At 42.7% G+C, this 23,099-nt stretch overlaps 1 protein-coding gene across 3 annotated transcripts in view; it reads left to right on the forward strand.

Annotated features, from left to right (window-relative positions):
• The window catches only part of trim33 (tripartite motif containing 33), a 248,971-nt gene that overhangs the window by 100,078 nt on the left and 125,794 nt on the right, over nucleotides 1-23,099 (forward strand). For all 3 annotated transcript variants that reach the window (XM_068057034.1, XM_068057036.1, XM_068057035.1), the window contains one exon: nucleotides 8,257-8,389. In XM_068057034.1, the coding sequence (XP_067913135.1) occupies nucleotides 8,257-8,389 (133 nt within the window). The remainder of the gene's footprint in view (nucleotides 1-8,256; nucleotides 8,390-23,099) is intronic.

Below are 23,099 nucleotides of genomic sequence, written 5' to 3' on the forward strand. Positions count from 1 at the left end.
AACCTCTGCATCACCAACTCGTTCTTTCACACTAAACCCTGTCACCAGGTTTCATGGAGGCACCCAAGATCACGTCGTTGGCACCAGCTAGACCTCATTGTCACAAGGCGAGCCGCCTTAAACAGTGTTCAAATCACACGCAGCTTCCACAGTGCGGACTGCGACACCGACCACTCCCTGGTGTGCAGCAAGGTTAGACTCAGACCAAAGAAGTTGCATCATTCCAAGCAGAAGGGCCACCCGCGCATCAACACGAGCAGAATTTCTCACCCACAGCTGTTACAAAAATTTCTAAATTCACTTGTAACAGCCCTTCAAAACACTCCCACAGGGGATGCTGAGACCAAGTGGGCCCACATCAGAGACGCCATCTATGAGTCAGCTTTGACCACCTACGGCAAAAGTGCGAAGAGAAATGCAGACTGGTTTCAATCTCATAATGAAGAGCTGGAACCTGTCATAGCCGCTAAGCGCATTGCACTTTTGAACTACAAGAAAGCCCCCAGCGATTTAACATCCGCAGCACTTAAAGCAGCCAGAAGTACTGCACAAAGAACAGCTAGGCGTTGCGCAAACGACTACTGGCAACACCTATGCAGTCATATTCAGCTGGCCTCAGACACCGGAAACATCAGAGGAATGTATGATGGCATGAAGAGAGCTCTTGGGCCAACCATCAAGAAGATCACCCCCCTCAAATCTAAATCGGGGGACATAATCACTGACCAACGCAAACAGATGGACCGCTGGGTTGAGCACTACCTAGAACTGTACTCCAGGGAGAATGCTGTCACTGAGACTGCCCTCAATGCAGCCCAGCCTCTACCAGTCATGGATGAGCTGGACATACAGCCAACCAAATCGGAACTCAGTGATGCCATTGATTCCCTAGCCAGCGGAAAAGCCCCTGGGAAGGACAGCATTACCCCTGAAATAATCAAGAGTGCCAAGCCTGCTATACTCTCAGCACTACATGAACTGCTATGCCTGTGCTGGGACGAGGGAGCAGTACCCCAGGACATGCGCGATGCCAACATCATCACCCTCTATAAAAACAAAGGTGACCGCGGTGACTGCAACAACTACCGTGGAATCTCCCTGCTCAGCATAGTGGGGAAAGTCTTTGCTCGAGTCGCTCTGAACAGGCTCCAGAAGCTGGCCGAGCGCGTCTACCCTGAGGCACAGTGTGGCTTTCGTGCAGAGAGATCGACTATTGACATGCTGTTCTCCCTTCGTCAGATACAGGAGAAATGCCGTGAACAACAGATGCCCCTCTACATTGCTTTCATTGATCTCACCAAAGCCTTTGACCTCGTCAGCAGACGTGGTCTCTTCAGACTACTAGAAAAGATCGGATGTCCACCAAAGCTACTAAGTATCATCACCTCATTCCATGACAATATGAAAGGCACAATTCAACATGGTGGCTCCTCATCAGAGCCCTTTCCTATCCTGAGTGGTGTGAAACAGGGCTGTGTTCTCGCACCCACACTTTTTGGGATTTTCTTCTCCCTGCTGCTTTCACATGCGTTCAAATCCTCTGAAGAAGGAATTTTCCTCCACACAAGATCAGGGGGCAGGTTGTTCAACCTTGCCCGTCTAAGAGCGAAGTCCAAAGTACGGAAAGTCCTCATCAGAGAACTCCTCTTTGCTGACGATGCTGCTTTAACATCTCACACTGAAGAATGCCTGCAGAGTCTCATCGACAGGTTTGCGTCTGCCTGCAATGAATTTGGCCTAACCATCAGCCTCAAGAAAACGAACATCATGGGGCAGGATGTCAGAAATGCTCCATCCATCAATATTGGCGACCACGCTCTGGAAGTGGTTCAAGAGTTCACCTACCTAGGCTCAACTATCACCAGTAACCTGTCTCTAGATGCAGAAATCAACAAGCGCATGGGTAAGGCTTCCACTGCTATGTCCAGACTGGCCAAGAGAGTGTGGGAAAATGGCGCACTGACACGGAACACAAAAGTCCGAGTGTATCAGGCCTGTGTCCTCAGTACCTTGCTCTACGGCAGCGAGGCCTGGACAACGTATGCCAGCCAAGAGCGACGTCTCAATTCATTCCATCTTCGCTGCCTTCGGAGAATACTTGGCATCAGGTGGCAGGACTATATCTCCAACACAGAAGTCCTTGAAGCGGCCAACATCCCCAGCTTATACACACTACTGAGTCAGCGGCGCTTGAGATGGCTTGGCCATGTGAGCCGCATGGAAGATGGCAGGATCCCCAAAGACACATTGTACAGTGAGCTCGCCACTGGTATCAGACCCACCGGCCGTCCATGTCTCCGTTATAAAGACGTCTGCAAACGCGACATGAAATCGTGTGACATTGATCACAAGTCGTGGGAGTCAGTTGCCAGCATTCGCCAGAGCTGGCGGGCAGCCATAAAGACAGGGCTAAATTGTGGCGAGTCGAAGAGACTTAGTAGTTGGCAGGAAAAAAGACAGAGGCGCAAGGGGAGAGCCAACTGTGCAACAGCCCCAACAAACAAATTTCTCTGCAGCACCTGTGGAAGAGCCTGTCACTCCAGAATTGGCCTTTATAGCCACTCCAGGCGCTGCTTCACAAACCACTGACCACCTCCAGGCGCGTATCCATTGTCTCTCGAGATAAGGAGGCCCAAAAGAAAGAATTAAGGACAGCCAGCCCAGATTTATAAAAGGCTAGTCATGTGTGACACATTCAATTGTTCTTTCAGGAAATAATTCGTAGTAACATAGGAAAAGTAGTTATGCCATTAGATTTTCAAAGATGCCTGATAAGATGCCACATAGGTGTGTCAGGCATGATTTGCTGTCTATAAGTCTCTCTTTTCTTTCCCTTTAAGTTTCTAAAGGAACACATTGTTAATTTGCTGACTGCACTGAAATTGGGAGTGTGTTTAAATGAAGACAAAGTGACTTGAGGGGTGCATACTGTTGAAAGTCACCTTGAGATTAGATTAGGCTAATGCACTTTTCTGTGTTTCATCTAATGTATGAGGCAGCACATTTTGGGAGTAAGAATAAGAAAAGAACATGTACGCCAAATGGTAAAACTTTTTACAGGAGTAGAGGCAGAGACACTTGAGGTTTAGGTACAGATTATCCCTGCAATATTTGAATAATTAATTTCAGCAACACTGCATGTGGTTCCCTGTTGCATAATTTGCATTTCCTTTGTATGATCAAGGTTAATTCTGGATGCATTGTATGAAAACTGCATGGCATTTCTGATCAAAACCAATTGGCTGGTTGTTTTGTCAAATTAATGTGACAGCTGACCCATCTCCTTTTATTGTCAGATCAGAGAATTGGATTTGTACGAAAAAAAATTGAGATTTTAATTTGTTCTTTGAAAAGATACACATTGCTTGAGTAGTTGTACTCCAAAGGGCTGATGCTGCATTGAAATGGATGAGATGGCAGCATGCTTCAAGATACAAATACATTTTCTCAGGAGGATGCTGCCTGAACCCACTTCTAAAATCACAGGGCACTGGCCTCACTTAAAATTCCATATAAAAGATAGAATTATGAATTAAAGCCAGGGTGGCTTATAGATATATTGACACAGTAAAATTATGCTCTCTATAAAGGTCTTTCTTTCAAAAATTTTAAGTAAGCATTAGACTTAGTGAGATAGGAAGTTGCTACGTGCGACCCTGCATTGTGGAAAAGCTGATGTCATGCTAGGCCTCCACCTGCCAAGAATGAGGTACATTAGTTTTGTCATGAACATTGATTTTAAACTGTTACTGGAGTGAGGGGAGGACTTGTTGAACAGATCAACCATGGCTGGCAAAGACATTTGCATATTAACAGACAGTGTTTGGAAGGACAAAGCAGCCATTCCCTGACATTCAACCCACAATGGACTTTTGATCATCAGACGTTGAAGATGGGGAGCTCGCATTCCAGGTTGACTGCTAAGATGGCCGAATACACAAACAGACATGGTCAAACCAGCTGGTCATACCACTAACTTGCTGGGCATCCTGAGTTTTTTGATTTTGTACAAACAGTTTGGGCAGAAAGCTGTTTGCTGCTGGATTGAAAAGATCTTTCCTGGCTGGCTCGCCACAGCCTCTCCTGTCTGCTCCCATCTCTTTCTCAAGTCTCTGAATCCATTGAAGACACATGAACCCCAAGAGAGAAGTCTCCTACAGTGAATAAGGTTTAAGAAGAATACTGGGCCCCAACGAAACGCAAGATCTACCTACAGTCACTCGGGAGGGTTTAAACTAGTGTGGCAGGGGGGGTGGGAACCAGAGCAGTAGGACAGCAAGTGAAATAAGTGAGGGGGAACTAGTAAGTAAGGCCAGTAAGACTAAGAGGAAGAGCAGGCAGGGAGATGTTGCGGAGCACAGCGGTACTGGTGATCTGAAGTGCATTTGTTTCAATGCGAGAAGTATAACAGGTAAAGCAGATGAACTTAGAGCTTGGATTAGTACTTGGAACTATGATGTTGCTATTACAGAGACTTGGTTGAGGGAAGGACAGGATTGGCAGCTAAATGTTCCTGGATTTAGAAGCTTCAGGCAGGATAGAGGGAGATGTAAAAGGGGTGGGGGAGTTGCATTACTTGTTAAGGAGAATATCACAGCTGTACTGCGGGAGGACACCTCGGAGGGGTCGTGCAGCGAGGCAATATGGGTGGAGCTCAGAAATAGGAAGGGTGCGGTCACGCTGTTGGGGGTTTTCTACAGGCCTCCCAACAGCCAGCGGGAGGTAGAGGAGCAGATATGTAGACAGATTTTGGAAAGATGTAAAGGTAACAGGGTTGTAGTGGTGGGTGATTTTAACTTCCCTTATAGTGACTGGGACTCACTTAGTGCTCGGGGCTTAGATGGGGCAGAATTTGTAAGGAGCATCCAGGAGGGCTTCTTGAAACAGTATGTAGATAGTCCAACTAGGGATGGGGCCGTACTGGACCTGGTATTGGGCAATGAGCCCGGCCAGGTGGTCGAAGTTCCAGTAGGGGAGCATTTCGGGAACAGTGACCATAATTCCATAAATTTTAAGGTACTTGTGGATAAGGATAAGAGTAGTCCTCGGGTGAAGATGCTAAATTGGAGGAAGGCTAATTATAACAATATTAGGCAGGAACTGAAGAATTTAGATTGGGGGCGGCTGTTTGAGGGTAAATCAACATCTGACATGTGGGAGTCTGTCAAATGTCAGTTGATTAGAATCCAGGACAGGCATGTTCCTGTGAGGAAGAAGGATAAGTTTGGCAAGTTTCAGGAACCTTGGATAACGTGGGATATTGTGAGCCTAGTCAAAAAGAAAAAGGAAGCATTCGTAAGGACTGGAAGGCTGGGAACAGACAAAGCCCTTGAGGAATATAAAGACAGTAGGAAGGAACTTAAGCAAGGAGTCAGGAGGGCTAAAAGGGGTCATGAAAAGTCATTGGCAAACAGGATTAAGGAAAATCCCAAGGCTTTTTATATGTATATAAAGAGCAAGAGGGTAACTAGGCAAAGGGTTGGTCCGCTCAAGGACAGAGAAGGGAATCTGTGTGGAGCCAGATGAAATGGGCGAGGTACTAAATGAGTACTTTGCATCAGTATTCACCAAAGAGAAGGACTTGGTGGATGATGAGCCTAGGGAAGGGAGTGTAGATAGTCTGGGTCATGTCGTTATCAAAAAGGAGGGGGTGTTGGGTGTCTTGCAAAGCATTAAGGTAGATAGGTCCCCAGGGCCTGATGGGAACTACCCCAGAATACTAAGGGAGGCAAGGGAAGAAATTGCTGGGGCCTTGACAGAAATCTTTGCATCCTCATTGGCTACACGTGAGGTCCCAGAGAACTGGAGAATAGCCAATGTTTCTTTGCTTAAGAAGGGTAGCAAGGATAATCCAGGAAATTATAGGCCGGTGAGCCTTACATCAGTGGTAGGGAAATTATTAGAGAGAATTCTTCAGGACAGGATTTACTCCCATTGGAAACCAACAAACCTATTAGCGAGAGGCAGCATGGTTTTGTGAAGGGGCGGTCGTGTCTCACGAATTTGATTGAGTTTTTTGAGGAAGTGACGAAGATGATTGATGAAGGAAGGGCAGTGGATGTTGTCTACTTGAACTTCAGTAAAGCCTTTGACAAGGTCCCTCATGGCAGACTGGTACAAAAGGTGAAGTCACATGGGATCAGATGTGAGCTGGCAAGATGGATACACAACAGGCTCTGTCATAGAAGACAGAGGGTAGCAGTGGAAGGGTGCTTTTCTGAATGGGGGGCTGTGACTAGTAGTGGTCCGCAGGGATCGGTGCTGGGACATTTGCTCTTTGTAGTACATATAAATGATTTGGAGGAAAATGTAGCTGGTCTGATTAGTAAGTTTGCGGACGACACAAAGGTTGGTGGAGTTGCGGAGCGTGATGAGGATTGTCAGAGGATACAGTAGGATATAGATCGGTTGGAGACTTGGGTGGAGAAATGGCAGATGGAGTTTAATCCGGACAAATGTAAGGTAATGCATTTTGGAAGATCTAATGCAGGTGGGAAGTATACAGTAAATGGCAGAACCCTTGGGAGTATTGACAGGCAGAGAGATCTGGGCGTTCAGGTCCACAGGTCACTGAAAGTGGCAACGCAGGTGGATAAGGTAGTCCAGAAGGCATGCGGCATGCTTGCCTTCATCGGTCGGAGCATAGAGTATAAAAATTGGCAAGTCATGCTGCAGCTGTACAGAACTTTAATTAGGCCACACTTAGAATATTGCGTGCAATTCTGGTCGCCACACTACCAGAAGGACGTGGAGGCTTTGGAGAGGGTACAGAAGAGGTTTTTCAGGATGTTGCCTGGTCTGGAGGGCATTAGCTATGAGGAGAGGTTGGATAAACTCGGATTGTTTTCACTGGAACGACTGAGGTGGAGGGGTGACATGATAGAGGTTTACAAAGTTATGATCGGCATGGACAGAGTGGATAGTCAGAAGCTTTTTCCCAGGGTGAAAGAGTCAGTTACTAGGGGACATAGGTTTAAGGTGAGAGGGGCAATGTTTAGAGGGGATGTGCGAGGCAAGTTCTTTACACAGAGGGTGGTGAGTGCCTGGAACTTGCTGCCGGGGGAGGTGGTGGAAGCAGGTACGATGATGACGTTTAAGAGGCATCTTGACAAATATATGAACAGGATGGGAATAGAGGGATATGGTCGCCGGAAGTGCAGAAGGTTTTAGTTTAGGCAGGCATCAAGATCGGCGCAGGCTTGGAGGGCCGAATGGCCTGTTCCTGTGCTGTACTGTTCTTTGTTCTTTGTAATCAAGGACTCTACAGTGAGCTCGAAGAACTGTAGCAACAACTCTTCAGATATTGCTTCAAACCTTTCCACTTCATTTTTCTTCTCTTTTCTGTCTCTATTTGCATGTGTGTGTCACGTATGCATGCTAGCATGGGCTGTGGCATGTATCTGTAGCCGTTAACTGAATTAGAGTTTAAGTTTAATAAATTTCAACTTTTCTTCAAACCTGTTTGTGCTGGCTTCTTTACCTTATAATTGGAAAGTGGTGAACAAGGATTCACCAAGGGGGAGCTGAAAACATGGTGTGTTTAAAACTAAACCCTGTTACAGTAAGACCAGGTGAAGGCTGAAAGGGACCCCTAGACCTTTTTCTCACCTGGTCGTAACACTGAGATAACACATCGAGATGGATTGATCATTGTTGAAGATGCTGATTTCTCCCAGCCCTTCAATGCCCAAGGAAGTAAAGGTAATTGTCATAAAAACAGGAAGTGCTGGAAAAACTCAGGAGGTCTGGTAGGATCTGTGGAGAGAGAAGCAGAGTTAATGTTTCAGGTTAGTGACCCTTCAGACCTCCTGAGTTTTTCCAGCGCTTTCTGTTATTTCAGATTTCCAGTATCCGCAGTATTCTGCTTTTATTAAGGTAATTGTCATGGTCGGGAGGAAGGGGAGGGGAGAAAAACAAAATCTTGAAATAGTGAACTGTTGTATACCAGGCACTTTGTGCAACCTCCAGCCAGTGCCACCTGCACATGAACATGTGACAACTGGTTTGGATCTTGAAATAAAGGCTCAAAATTGCTTCACTGGTTGCTGATCACGTGATTGAAATTCTCTCTGCTTTTCGTGCTGATTTTTTTGTCCAAGTAGGGTAGATAAAAGTTGCATGCAACTAAACTTGTGTTAATGTGAACAAATTCAACCTTGGAAGATGTGTTTGCATGCAAATGGCCTTCAATACTTGGTTTGCATTCACTTTGAAAGCTGGTAATCGTTTCTAAATATAATCTTTCTTGAATTATAGAGGCAGTAGGAGCACCCAGCCAACGGCCTGTGTTTTGTCCTATCCATAAACAAGAACAGTTGAAACTCTTTTGTGAGACATGTGATAAACTGACGTGTCGGGACTGCCAGTTATTGGAACACAAGGAACACAGGTAGGCTTAACTTCAAGTAAAAAAAAAATTGCAAGAAGCGTTTCTGATGGGTGGATTTCACGAATTGTAAAATGTTTTTATAAAATGCTTAATGGCATTTTCCAGATGTTATTTGGATGTACCAGTAATAACCAGTACTCTATTTGGTGTTCCTGTTGGTTATTGGAGGCATAATTAGTTAATGATGTAGGTTCTTGTATTGAGAAACTAGTTTCTCTACCATTTAGATATTGATTAATTTTATGATCCTATCAGTCACATTTTGTGTAAAAGTGACCTGCACTACTCTAGGTGAGCTGGTTTCCCACTTGCTGATGAATGGTACAGTAAAGGCATTGCTGATGTGCATGGGATGGAGGTATTCTGGAAACACAAAACTGTTAATTTGACTTCCCCTAGAACTTTGTCGATAGTTCGAATCTTTTTGCATCCCTAATGGGAAAGAAGTGCATGCTGCTGAATTAAAAATGATTAAATATCTATAAGAAATAAACTTCAGTTTTCAGTATTGGGCAAGGTTCTAGGTTTCAGAAACAATCAGGGAAAAAACATCAACAGGCACTTGGAGAGGCTTGAGTTAATTAAGGAGAGTCATCACAAATTTGTAAAAGGTATATAGTGTTTGACTAATCTAATTGAGTTTTTTGATGAAGGGAATGCAGTGGATGTTTATGAATTTGAAGAAAACATTTGACAAAGTACTACATAAAAGGCTGGTTAACAAAACTGAGGCTCATGGAATGGGGAGAGCGAGGGTCACTGTCAGCTTGGATAAAAATTGGCTTAAGGACAGAAAACTGTTTGTAGTAAGTGGTTGTTTTTCAGACTGGAGGATGGTGGACAGTGGTGTTCTCCAAGGGCCAGTACTAGGACCACTTTTTTTTTTTTGGCTATGTATTAATGGATCTTGGAATACTGAGTAAAATTTCAAAATTTGCTTGACGGTGTAGCAACCAATGAGGTTGATGCCAATCGACTGCAACATGACGTATCAGAATGGGCAGACTAGTGGCTGATGGAATTTAAATAGAGAAGTGTGAGGTAATGCATTTTGGCAGAAGGGATAGAGAGAGACAATATAGACTTAATGGCACAGTTCTAAAGAGTGTGTAGGGACAGAGGGACCTGGAGGTTGATGTGCACTGATCTTTGAAGGTGGCAGGACACATTGAGAGAGCAATTAGCAAAGCATATGGAATCTAGGGCTTCATAAATAGATGTATTAGTACAAAAGCATGGAAGTTAAGCTGAACCTTTATAAAGCTCTGGTTAGGCCACCGCTCAATATTGCGTCCAGTTCTGGGCACCACACTTTAGAAGGATGTGGGGGTCCTTGAGAGAATGCAGAGGAGATTTACCAGAGCGGTTCCAGAGGGAGTTGCGCTCTCAAGTTAAGTTGAAGAAGCTCGGGTTGTTCTCCTTGGAACAAAGGAGGTTGAGGGGAGATCTGGTAAAGGTGTACAAAATTTTGACATGCTTAGAGAAGGTAGACAGAGAAAAGCTGTTCCAATTAGCTGATGGTACAGGGACTAGGCGACACAGGTTTAAGGATTTGGGCAAGAGAAGCAGGTGGGATGGGAGGAAGAATTTTCTTATGTAGTGAGTGGTAATGACCTGGAACTTGCTGCCTATGAGGGCGATTGAAGTGGAGACAATCAATGATTTCAAAAGTAAATCATTTGAGGGAAATAAACACAAGGCTAGACTGGGGGAATGGGAGTGACTGGATTGCTCTACAGAGAGCCAGCATGGACTGAATGGCCTCCTTCTGTGTCATTATGACTTTGACTCTGTTCTTGTGTATAAATGTTAAGATATTAACTCAAAGAACAGAACCTGTGTATTCCAGCACTATCTAATAGACTACTGTGGAGTTTGTTATTCTTTATCATGTAACTGAGCCATCTCAATGAATCTGCAGTTGAACTTGGGATTCTCAAGGAATATACCCTCCTCCCCTGTCGTGCCCCCATGTAATTGGAGCATGGATTTGAGACTGGAGGGAGAAAAAAAAAGTACTATTTTTGGTATTGACATGGAGTCCAAGATTTATATTTGTTTCTGTCAGGATGGAACAAAGTACTCTTCTCTTCCATGGGCTTTTCCTAAAAATTGCTCAGTTGCCACATACATTCAGAAGCAGCCTAATTTCTTCATTTCGTCATGGATGGTGTGAGGTGATGGGATAGCTACTTCAGAGATTTTTTATGGTACTGGTACTAAGTCTGAATTAAGATTTATATTGCACCTGTGTGACAGAAATGCTTGAAATACTAAAATAATGTAGCCAAAGCAGTCAGTGCTATAGAATCTGTTCTATTCATATTGCATGGTAAATAATTCATAGTACCAGAGCAGCAAAACGTTTGATAAATTGAACTCTTGGCTGCGAAGATCTGCAGAATAGTTGGGAGGTCTGTACAGACTCGTGATTAGAAGACCATGTTGACATGCACATGTGGACTGAGGTTCTCCTCCAACTAACAACAAAAATGATGCAAATTTGTGCTTGATGCAGCAGTGTTTATATGTACCTGTAAGGAACTGGTGCCTCTCAATATTTCTTGCCATTGCCCATTAATTAGCATTTTCTATACAGTAAACTAAGCATACGTCCTTTATATAATGTGGGAAGTACAAGAGATGGACAGCAGGAGTGGTTACATTTCAGTAGTAAGTTAGTAAATAGTTGTGGAAGTACAGAAATATCTACAAAGATGAAAATAGGAGGAAAGAGTTACAGGTCTTGAACATGGGTGGAAATTGGCAGAGTAAGAATTTGTCTTGTGGGATTTGGATTGCAGTCCAATTTCAACAAGTAGGAGCTAAAACAATAGCATGGTAGAATTATGCAATGATTGTTTAGGTTCACACCTGAGTTTCAACATAGCTGATTTTAGAACCCCATATAAGAGGAACAAGACCTGGCATTTGGGGATGAGCAAGGGGAAGGAATGAGGTGTAGATTGGAAAGAAAATGCTTCGATAAATCAAAAAATGTGCATATCGCCTCAATTGTATACATTTTTTCAATGAATGGAGAAAGCTACATTATCCTTCAGTACATAACTAAAGCATTTTCAAATAATATGTTCTTTTAAGTTAATTGTCAATTTATACTGGAGCTTTAGAGCCAGGTACTAATTTTTACCCAAGCGGTAAGATGGATATGAAGCACTATTAGCTTTCAAGACATCCTATGCTTACAGCCTTTGTTGAAGTGTTTAGCACTTGGGGTCCAGTAATGGGATAAACGCAATGCAAGTACTAAATTCTATTGCATCAACTTAAAGTGCCCATACTAAAGTGGTAGGGAGACTAATCTTTGTAACTCGAGAAATTGCTGCTGGTAAAATGACTTCAATAATTATCTAAAACTAATACCTGCTCGGGCACAAAGCTGTCTCATTCGCCAGGATCTGGTATTTGAATGCCAAGTTGTGTGCACTTTGTGTCACCTGCAGGGTATTTAAATAATGTGCTTTGATCCAATGTTGTGATATTTTCCAGTTGTCAAAAATATAAATGGTAAGCTTAAAAGAACCATGAATTGACAAAAGATGGAGTGGTGTCGATAAGTCACAATATCAAAATATAAAATTTATACCTTGTGAGTGATACGACCTCTGGGTCTTGCGTTTTTGCAGAGGAACTAATTGAGTTGTATTTATTCTTCCTGAATGACAATTAGAATTTTGTGAATTTAGTGCAGATCTCTTTTGAGTAGTTTACAACAAAAGAAAAATCACTAGAGTTTTGAGCTTTTAGCTTTTCTATGCAGTCACTGTTCTGAAAAATGACAACTCATTCAGCTATGTATGATACTGCACCACATCATATGCTGTCAGCACTTAAGTACATAGCACAATCCAGCTGAAAATTTCCATATTTTAAAAGGTTTAAAAATATTGTGCTGTTTAAACTGCTAGTCAAATTAAATATTGATAAACCAATAGTTTTCAATGAGTATCCTCCATCTCATTGCTTAGAAGTTGAAGAAATTTACTGTGTATATCTGGTGCTTGTGCTTCAAGAGCATAATATATATTCATCGAGGAAACATGTTCAATCAAAATTGAAGTCCTGCTACTGTTGGCTGTTATAACTGTACTCTTCAGCACCTACTTTGGCAGAGGTGCACAGAGAATGAACTTTTCATCTCTGGCTTTTGTCTTACCGAAACAAGTCATCCACACACAGACTGAGGCAACCATATCACAAGCAGTTAATTGGAGCAAATTTCAGCTTATCCAAGGCTGGATGTCAGACAAGCAGTATCACAACACAGATGAAAATGTGAGTCTTGAATAAGTGAATCAGCGAAGGTACACCATCACCAAAAATGAGTGTGTTTTCTCTAGTTTACTGTCGCAAGGTATTTTGACATGCTAATGTTTTATTACGTCCAAAAATTCGACTGAGATTGAGAAAAAGGCTGCCTAATTATAGTTGAAATTGGATCGGATGTGAACGTAATGTGACAAACACTCTGTGTTGTATCATGAAGGTGCTTCCATTATTAATATTTTTGAGGACTTGTGTTTAAAAGACTGTGGAAAGTACCTGAAGAATTGCCTGGACTTGCCTTTTTTAAAAAAGGTCACTGGAAGGGCTTTGTTTTTAAAAAAAAAAAACTTACTGGAAGTTGCATATTGAGCTCAGTAAATAGCCAGAGCCTTATGGACTATGGAACTATTTGGACTTGGGGAAGTCACATGTCTGGATTTATGGCTGCCAAGAGTTTTGGGTATTGTTTGGAGTTGGTTGGGATTGCAGACTGCAGAGAGAGAGAAGCAACCAACCCATTCTGTTCCATCTCTGAGAAACCAATGTGACAGCTGCAGCATTTCTCCTGAGAAGCTTCTGGAAGACTTCCTCTCGACATCCCCTGAACGAGCTGCTTCTGAAAAGACTCCAGTGACAACCGCATGTGTCTAGTGATGCTCATCTGCGTGTACCAGGTCGCCAGACCGAAAGTCATCTGGGACATTCCATATTAGATCTTTTTTCAAGAATTAACAACTTGGCCGGAGTATTTTTTTAAAAACAAATCTCTGCAGAGCCAGCTTTTTCATTTTTTATTTTTTTTCTTCAACTGGTATGTTAGATTTTTTAGAAGGGTAAATATATATTCATATTTCAAACTGTTAATAAGCTTTGCATTTTTATTGAATAAGTTTTGTTTTATAATCAATTTTGTTATTAAAGAAACCTGTTGATGGATTGTTATTCTGTAACGAATATAAAGTATATAATTGGCTGTATTGGTAACTGTAAAACATTTAAATATATGTTGTGACCAGTGGAGTGACGAGAGAAAGAAATTGCACCAACCAAAACAATGAAGTTCTCATTAATTCCCTGGATGGCCATCCTTATGCCTGTGTATTTACATAGGCAGAATAATTTTATAACCAATCATGTTTAGCTGAAAGGCCTCAAAGCATGCTGCATCAGAAATATGACCCTTAAAGCGCATTTTGTCTTGGGGTTCACGTTGTCTTCTATCAAGCATGAGTAGATTAAACCCAGAAAACTTGTGTTTACATATTTTGTGCAAAGAATACTTTCAATTTTTGCTGAATATTTTGCACAATATTGCTTATTTCTTCACAAGTACTTCATTTGCAGTTCAGGAAGAAGAATTCAGTGTTTTGCTTGATTGACCATGTTATGACCAGGTGAGAAACAGGTCTAGGGGTTCCCCCTCAGCCTTCACCTGGTCTTACTGTAACCGGGTTTAATTTTTTAAACAGTGTTTTTAGCTCCCCCTTTGGTGAATCCTTGTTCACTCCTTTCCAATTGTAAGGCAAGGAAACCAGCCAAAGAGGTTTTCTTAGGTTTAAAGAAGAAAGGTTGAAATTTTATTAAACTTAAACTCTAGTTTGGTTAACGCCTACGGATGCGCGAGGCGCCCACATGAGCATGCATACGTGATAAACGCGCATGCAGATAGAGACAGAAAAGAGCAGAAGAAATTAAATTGAAAAATTTGAGGCAATATCTGAAGCTGGTTTAGGTTACTGTTTTTGGAGCTCGTTATACAGTCCTTGATTGTAGGTCGGTCTTGCTTTCGTTGGGCCCAGTATTATTCTTAAACCTTGTTCGATGTCATAGAGTCAGAGTTATACAGCACAGAAACAGGCCATTCGGCCCATCGTGTCCGTGCTGACCATCAAGGACCTAACTATTCTAATCCTATTCGATGTAGGAGACTTTTCTCTCTTGAGGTTCACATGTCTTCAATGGGTCCAGAGGATTGTGAGAAAGAGATGGGAATGGACAAAGAGGTCTTCTCAGTCCAGGAAAGAACAGTCTCTCAGTTCAAACTGTCTGTACAATTCAAAAACTCCCCAAGTTGGGCAGCAAGCTAGTCACATTTGTGGATTCTCTTGTCCTAGCAGACCCTGGAATGTCTCCTCTTACAATACCTGGTGACCAAAGTCCATTTTAGGATAAGTGGATAAGGGAAGTAACTTCTCTTGTCCCTATTGGCATGCAGATGTCCTCCAGCCAAGTGTCTGGCAGCCCTTGTAACAGGCCTTCTCTTCCCAACAACAATTTGAAATTAATATGCTTCATTCTTGTCAGGTGAGGCCCAGCATGACGACACCACACCCCGTGGAATGAGATGCGATTTGCAAAAAAGCGCATTTCATTAAGAAGAGTAGAGAGAGAAAATATAAGATACAGAAAAAAGGCATGCTTCTCGCACTCTCATTCATAAATCCTAAAACTTTATTACAGTCTGTTTTCTCTTGGCAGTGCTGCGTTAACTACTCCTTTTTTGGCATCCCAATAAACATGTGGTTCTTTGGGGAAGCTTTTCTTCAGTTTGCCCATTTCCATGACTGCCTAGGGTCTTTGTTCCTGTTGAGGTCTGCAAAGGGGGAGCGTTAGATTTAATTAGCCCTAAGTTGGAATTTTTTCCTCAGCAGAGTCAGTAGTGGTTGAGTCTATCCTGAACTCTCAGTGCTTTGCTGAGTCATGCAAAGGCTTTTGACTTCAGGGGATGGGTTGTTCTCTTTTTTTTCTGATTGTGGGGGAGGATTCTGTGCTAATCTCCCCTTTGTCCTCTGGGACACTCCTGCCTGCAGGTATTTGTGCAGACTCTACTGCACTCCCCTGTGGCACCTCGACTAGGTGAGGTATCACCCTCATGGTTTCTTTGCCTCCGAGAGGTGTCTCTTTGTCTCTGCAGGTTCCTGTGAAAGCTGTTAGCAACTCTGGTGGGGTGCTTCTAGTGTCTGCATTTACATCGGAGGATGTGGACTCTAACTTATCACATTTTTCGGGGTTGGCTGACCAGACAGTAGGGTTTTTCATCCGGGATTCCTCCTAGACTTCCTTTAACCTGCCCTCTTGGTGGCTTTTTCCCCATCCCTTTATAACCTTCAGCCAGCCTTGTGCCTGCCTGTCCCCTTTTGTTCTCGGCGGGAGTTGCAGTTTACCAGCCCTCTGCTGGCGGGTCCTCTTAACAGGAGGTACAGGACTTAGGGGTGCAGGTTTCACTGTCGGTTGGAGTTTCCCCTCAATCTGGCACATGTGGCAACTCCTGCAGTACTCCACCATATCTTTGTGGAATTTTGACCAGTCAAACTGCTGTCTTATGCAGGCTTTGGCTTTCGTATACTGGCATATACAGCCACTGTAGTCTCGTGGGCCCGTCTTAATATTTGTCTCCAGTACCTCTGCAGCACCGCTAACTGGTTAACTAATGTCCACTCCTTGTTCTCAGATCTGTGAGGAGAGAATTACTGTGGGCTTGCTTGCCCCACTCGAGGGGTATGGGGTTACTTTCCCTTCAGGCACAAAACCTTCAGGAATCCTATTCAATTTTCCTGCACTTGTAGTAGTAAGCTTCCTGGGTCTCACTCTTACTGCAGTTAAAGCCACAGCTTGTTCTCCGCTTTCCATCAGGTTCCTGTCTTCACTGAGCAGGTGTGTCCTGATTAACCCTACTGGTTTTCCCTTTAGTTTCCAGCAGTTAGCTTTTAGATGACCTGCCTTATTACAATGGAGGCATACAGGTCTCTCGGTCTCACTCTTGCTCACAGCACCTTCCCTTTTTGCTAGAGGAGGGCCTCTGTGTCTCCTGCTTTCCTTCTTCTCCCAGGACTGCCTGGGCTCCTGTCAGCTTCCCACCCTTTGTTCTTTTTGGATTTGTGGAGGTGACTAGGAAAGGTTTTCCCCTGGAAAACAGACTTATTGATTTTAAAGCAAACTCATCGCCCAGAATGGCTGCTTGCCGGGCTCTCTGAACCAGCTGCTCCTCTACTTGGGTCTTTATGGAGAGTGGGAGAGAGTTTTTAAATTCCTGTGACAAAATTACTTCTCTGAGATTCTCGTAGCAGAGCTGTACTTTGAGAGCCCTCAGTCAATGATCAAAAGCCAGCTGCTGGCTTCTTTCAAACTCCAGATAAGTTTGATCAGCTTGCTTCTTGAAGGTTCTAAACTTTTGGCGCTAGGCTTTGGGTACAAATTCATATGCCCCGAGGATAGCACTTTTTGTCTATCTATAATTTGATGAATTCTTATCTGACAACAGGGAATAAACCTCATGGGCTTTTCCAGTTTTCTTGCTTTGTAATGAGAGAGGCCAAGTCTCAGCTGGCCATTTTAACTGCTTTACCAGTTTCTCAAAGGACGCAAAAATGTTTCCGCGTCTCCCCCATTGAATTTTGGGATTAGTTGAGATAGTTTTCACAATTCTGCACCCAGCCCTGAATTACGCTCCTCCATATTGGCCATGCTTTCACTGGGGTGACTCTGTCACCCCCTAGTTAACTCAAGCCACTTCAGCGCTCTTTCTTCACATTCATTCTGGAATATTCTTTCTTTATCTCTTTTTCTCCCTCCCTCCCTCCCTCCCTCCCTTTTCTTTCTCTTGTCTTTCTCTCTCTCCCCTCAAATTCAAGTTTCCTTTGTTCCAATTGTATCTTTGCAAGCAATACCCTGTCTGGGTCTATTTTGACCCTATTTCTGCTTCATATTCAAGGGAAAAATGGTTGGCCACTAGCCTTAGGAGTTCAGACTTTCTAGCTTTGCCACATACAGTAATCTCAGTCTGCTCAGCCATTTTTCTCAACTCCTTCATCGACAGTGCTTTTCACTTATCCCAAGTTACTTCACCTTGTCTTGGGGAGCTACTAGCTTCAGTCACAGACATGTTAGTATTCTGGCACGCACAACCACCAGAAAACCTGTATAGAAATCTTGTTCTTTTTTGATTGGGAACAATTTAGCTTCCCACTTACAATTTCTTTTGTTTGTGGATCAAATCCAGGATGGTAGCCCCCAAATTTCTGTTACGATCAGTTGAGAAAAGGGTCAAGGGGTTCCCTCTCAGCCTTCACCTGGTCTTACCACAACAGGGTTTAATTTTTAAAAACAGTGGTTTTATCTCCCCCTTGGTGAATCCTTGTTCACCTGCTTTCCAATTGCAAGGCAAGGAAACCAGCCAAACAGATTTTCTTAGGTTTAAGGAAGAAAGGTTGAATTTTATTGAACTTAAACTCTAATTTGGTTAACGCCTGCGGATACGTAACGTGCCCATGCTGTCATGCATACATGATAAACACACATGCAGGTAGAGACAGAAAAGAGCAGAAGAAATAAAGTTGAAAGGTTTGAGGCAATATCTGAAGATGGTTTGGTTACTGTTCTTCAAGCTCGTTGTAGAGTCCTTGATTGTAGGTAGGTCTTGTTTTCGTTAGGGCCCAGTATTACTCTTAAACCTTGTACGATGTAGGAGACTTTTCTCTCTTGAGGTTCACGTGTCTACAGTGAGTCCAGAGGCTTGTGAGAAAGAGATGGGAACGGATAAAGAGGTCTGCTCAGTCCAGGAAAGAACAGTGTCTCAGTTCAAACTGTGTGTACAATTCAAAAAGACTCCCCAAGTTGGGTAGCAGGTTAGTCACATGACCAACTGGTGTAACCACTTCTGTATTCGTGGATTCTCTTGTCCTAGCAGACCCTGGAATGTCTCCTCTTACATACAATATCTGGTGATCAAAGTCCATTTTCGCGTAAGTAGATAAGGGAAGTAATGTTTCTTGTCCCTATTGGTATCCAAATGTCTGGCAGCCCTTGTAACAGGTCTTCTCTTCCCAGCAGCAATTTGAAATTTAATGTCCATATTTAATTAATATGCCTCATTCTTGGCAGGTGGGGGCCCAGCATGACCGACCCCCTGTGAAATGTTTCAAGGTCCTAGTACTTTTTTTTGCATTCATGGGATGTGGGTGTCGCTGGCTAGGACAACATTTATTGTCCATCCCTAATTGCCTTTGAGAAGTTGATGGTGAGTGCCTTCTTGAACCTCTGCAGTCTTTGTGAGGTAGGTACACCCAAAGTGCTGTTAGGAAGGAAGTTCCAGGATTTTGACCCAGCGACAGTGAAGGAACGGTGATATAGTTTCAAGTAAGGATGGTGTGTGACTTGGAAGGGAACTTGCAGGTGGTGGTGTTCCCATGCATTTGCTGCCTGTGTCCTTCTAGTTGGTAGAGGTTCCGGGTTTGGAAGGTGCTGGTTTAAGGAACCTTGGTGCATTGCTGCAGTGCTTCTTGTCGATGGTACACATTGCTGCCACTGTGCGTCGGTGGTGGAGGGAGTGAAAGTTTGTGGATGGGGTGCCAATCAAGCAGGCTGTTTTGTCTTGGATGGTATCGAGCTTCTTGAGTGTTGGAGCTGCACCCATCCAGGCAAGTGGAGAGTATTCCATCACACTCCCGATTTTGTGCCTTGTAGATGCTGGACAGGTTTTGGGGAGTCAGGAGGTGAGTTACTTGCCTCAGGATTCCTAGCCTCTGGCCTGCTCCTGTAGCCACGATATTTATATGGATGCTCCAGTTCAGTTTCTAGTCAATGGTAGCCCCTAAGGTGTTGATAGTGGGGGATTCAGCGATGGTAATGCCATTGAATGTCAAGGGGAGATGGTTAGATACTCGTTGGCGATGGTACTGTATTGAACTGCTCAGCTTTGTCTACAAAGCTGGCTACTATAAACAATTCTTCATAACTAAACATGATTAGCTTATGAAAAGTGCTTGGAATGGTTGATAACTTTTCTAGATTGAAATAAATAGTGACATCCTGCATATTATCTAGTAACAAGCTTACAATAAGGAACATTGTCCTGTCAAAGACTCATACTAAACACAAAGTGAAGTTTCAGATTGAAGGAGTGAAAGCTGTCCTCTGAAAGTGGCCTTTTGCAGTGTGTATGAGTGAAAGGTATCCGAAGCTTGAATTATTATACACCAGGCTTTAGGCCACACTAGGCAAAGCAGACCTCTATGCATCTGTACTCAAAAGTGCCAAGTTGCTTATTGCATTTTAATATCAGATGGGATAACCATCTTTAATAAAGGTAAAAGCTGCATTTGAAAAGTTAAGACTTTAAAAAGAAACATAGCACATTGCCAGCTTCTGACAATTTGGGCGGCGCAGTAGTTTAGCAGTGCAGCCTCACAGCTCCAGGGACCCCGGTTCGATTCTGGGTACTGCCTGTGCGGAGTTTGCAAGTTCTCCCTGTGACCGTGTGGGTTTTTGCCAGGTGCTCCGGTTTCCTCCCCCTCCCACACTTGTAGGTTGATAGGTAAATTGGCCATTGTAAATTGCCCCTAGTATAGGTAGGTGATAGGGGAATTAAGGGAAGGTGGGGATGTGGTAGGAACATGGGATTAATGTAGGATTAGTATAAATGGGTGGTTGATGGTCGGCACAGACTTGGTGGGCTGAAGGGCCTGTTTCAGTGCTGTAAAATAAAAAATTAAAATTAAAACCTTTACTGCTTCATTAGAACTGCCCAAAGCTCTGCTTTGGAACATGAGCTAATTTTTTTTGCTAAATTTCCTTTGCACTGAATATGGTTCCACAAAATATGTGGCATGTGTGACCTAATGAGTGCTGAACAACACAATGTTAATTTTTTTCATCTCAAACTTGGTAAACCAGTAGTTGACATAAATGTGTCCATATGTCCTTATTTTCTACATGGATTGTGGCTCTAGTATGAATTGAATCTGTCTGGTCATCCTGTATTTGGATCGAGCAATGCTCAATCTAGAAATAAAAATAGAAAACACTGGAAATGCTCAACAGGTCTGACCTTAGTATTTCCAGCATTTTCTGCTTTTACTTCACATTTCCAGTATCCACAGTATTTTGCATTGGTATTCATGTTTAATTTAGAATAGTTCATTAGCTTGTGGTACTTGACTATCTCTGACTAAACCCACCTGCACTGCTTTGTGGGCATAACCAAGTCCTTTTGGGATGTGCTCCTATTTCAGTTACCATTTGGTTTGCCTGCATGCACTGAGATAAATTTAAAAGTGAGAAACTGTTCGCCCTTCTGGAGTCACATTGAATATGATTTCCAATGCATTGATTCTCTGTTGAGGGAGAAGTATTGGCAAAGAGTATGTTTAATATGCGATATGTAATCTGATGTTTCATAAATCTGTCTGTTGCTCTGAGATCTTTAATTGTCTCCATGAAAAGTGTCAATTTAATTTGTCTAAACTTTCTAGCCTATTTGCTGGATAAAATTTGATGCTTTCAACACTTTGCATTTCTCCTGGCAAAATATTGATTTGATGTTGGTTACTTGTTGTATAACTTACTGCCCTACCAAATGCTGCTGAATATTAAGTATACATAGAAAACAAATTTGCCTTCCAACTTCTGTTGGAGGCTTTGTCTCCTATCCTACTTTTGCTTAAACTCTCAGGTTGTGGTAAAGTTCTTTTAGAACTTAATGCTTTGGTTGCCTCCATTGAAGTGTCTGCCTTCACTGGTCTCCATGTATTCTGCATTCAGATCCTGTTCCTCTGATGTCCGCTGATTGTTGAGCTTGCATCCCAGTTAATCTTTGAGTTGCTGGCCACACATTTGCCTTACTTTCATCTTGTATTGGCATTATACTTTGTTTTTTGATTCAGTTCTGAAATCATTCAATGTTTTTTGTTTCTTGGATCAGTTACTCTTGGTAATCTCTGTTAGATCCATAATGTGTGTCTACAGAATGGTAGTACATTTATCATGGTATTTTTCTTTGTGGCTGTTACAGCAATTCTTTTATCTTTCTGTAACAGAAATGAATTACTGTAATACAGCAGTACCGAATGACTTTATATCTTGTGGTAGAACCTAGTTATCTATGGTGTGCCTTAGCCCATTATTCCTGCAAATAAAAATGCTCCCTCTCATGCTATTCATGGCAGTTCGCTTTTTCATTTGTGAATTCTAAATGCAGCAAATTTCTATACTTGAGACCAAATTCTGTGTGAATTGATATTTATTACAAAATCAATTGAAATTAAACCATTTGAAGGACCAGTTAAAATGATGAGAAAATCATAATTGTGTCTGGGCTTGGTTTGAGTCCAAGGGTCCTGGAAGTGAAGCCTTCAGCTGATAGGTGTGGAAATCTTGATTTATGTCAAAGCTCTCTCACTGACCATATACGTTCCCATTTTATGTATGCATAATGAGTATTGAACAATACTTTCCATTGGTGAAATGTAGTTTGATTGTTGCTTGAAAAGGCTATTTTGAGTGTAACCCATATGATTGCATTTGGCAATTTCCAAAACTACAATTTGTATTTATGTTTGAACGAAGGATACCTTTTATATTTTATATTCAGAGATACAGCACTGAAACAGGCCCTTCGGCCCACCGAGTCTGTGCCAACCAACAACCACCCACTTGTAGTAGCCCTACAGTAATCCCATATTCCCTACCACCTACCTACACTAGGGGCAATTTTACAATGGCCAATTTACCCATCACCTGCAAGTCTTTTACTGAGAGAGGAAATCGGAGCACCTGGCGAAAACCCACGCGGTTACAGGGAGAACTTGCAAACTCCGCACAGGCAGTACCCAGAATCTAACCCGGGTCCCTGGAGCTGTGAGGCTGCAGTGCTAACCACTGTGCCACCTCTCAAATATTTAACCAGTTTAATGTCTTTTTCATTGACTTTCCCAGTGAATAAAGTGTACCTGGTATGAGGTTTACAATTTGCAAAATCTTGTTAACTTGACAAAAGTAGAAGTTTCAATGAAAGAGTTTTCTCACCAACAAACAAGTGAGAAAGAATAGATAAAGAACTTGCATTTATATGGTACCTTTCATAACCTCAGGATTTCCAAAAGTGCTTCACAGCCAATGAAGCACTTTTGAAGTGTAGTCACTGTTGTAATTTAGGAAATGTGACAGCCAATTTGTTCACAACAAGGTCCCATAAATGACAATTAAATAAGTGACCAGATCATCTGTCTTCGGCACAAGTTGAGGGATAAATATTGAGAACATGCTGGGAGAAGTCCTCTGCACTTTTAGTGCTGTGTTTTTTTTTAACATCCACCTGAAAGGGCCTTGATTTAATATCTCATTCGAAAGATGCCACCTCCAACAATGCAGCACTCCCTCAGTACTCACTGAAATGCTAGACTAGATAATGTGCTCAATTTTGTAGAGTAGGGCTTCAACTGTCCATTATCTCACTTGGGTAAGAGTGCTATTACCGAGCCAAGGCTGAAACTCAGGGGCACAACAGATCAGTAATTTAGTGGAACAGGAGCACCAATGCTTCTGAACTGCCATTTGTCTGTGACACCTCTAATGCACTTTTGTGGCTTTATTGCAGTTTACAGAGTATAAGTTTTTAGAATGCATCTGTTGACTGTTAAAAGTTTTT

This window comes from Heterodontus francisci, chromosome 25, assembly GCF_036365525.1.
Source record: "Heterodontus francisci isolate sHetFra1 chromosome 25, sHetFra1.hap1, whole genome shotgun sequence".
NCBI lineage: Eukaryota > Metazoa > Chordata > Chondrichthyes > Heterodontiformes > Heterodontidae > Heterodontus > Heterodontus francisci.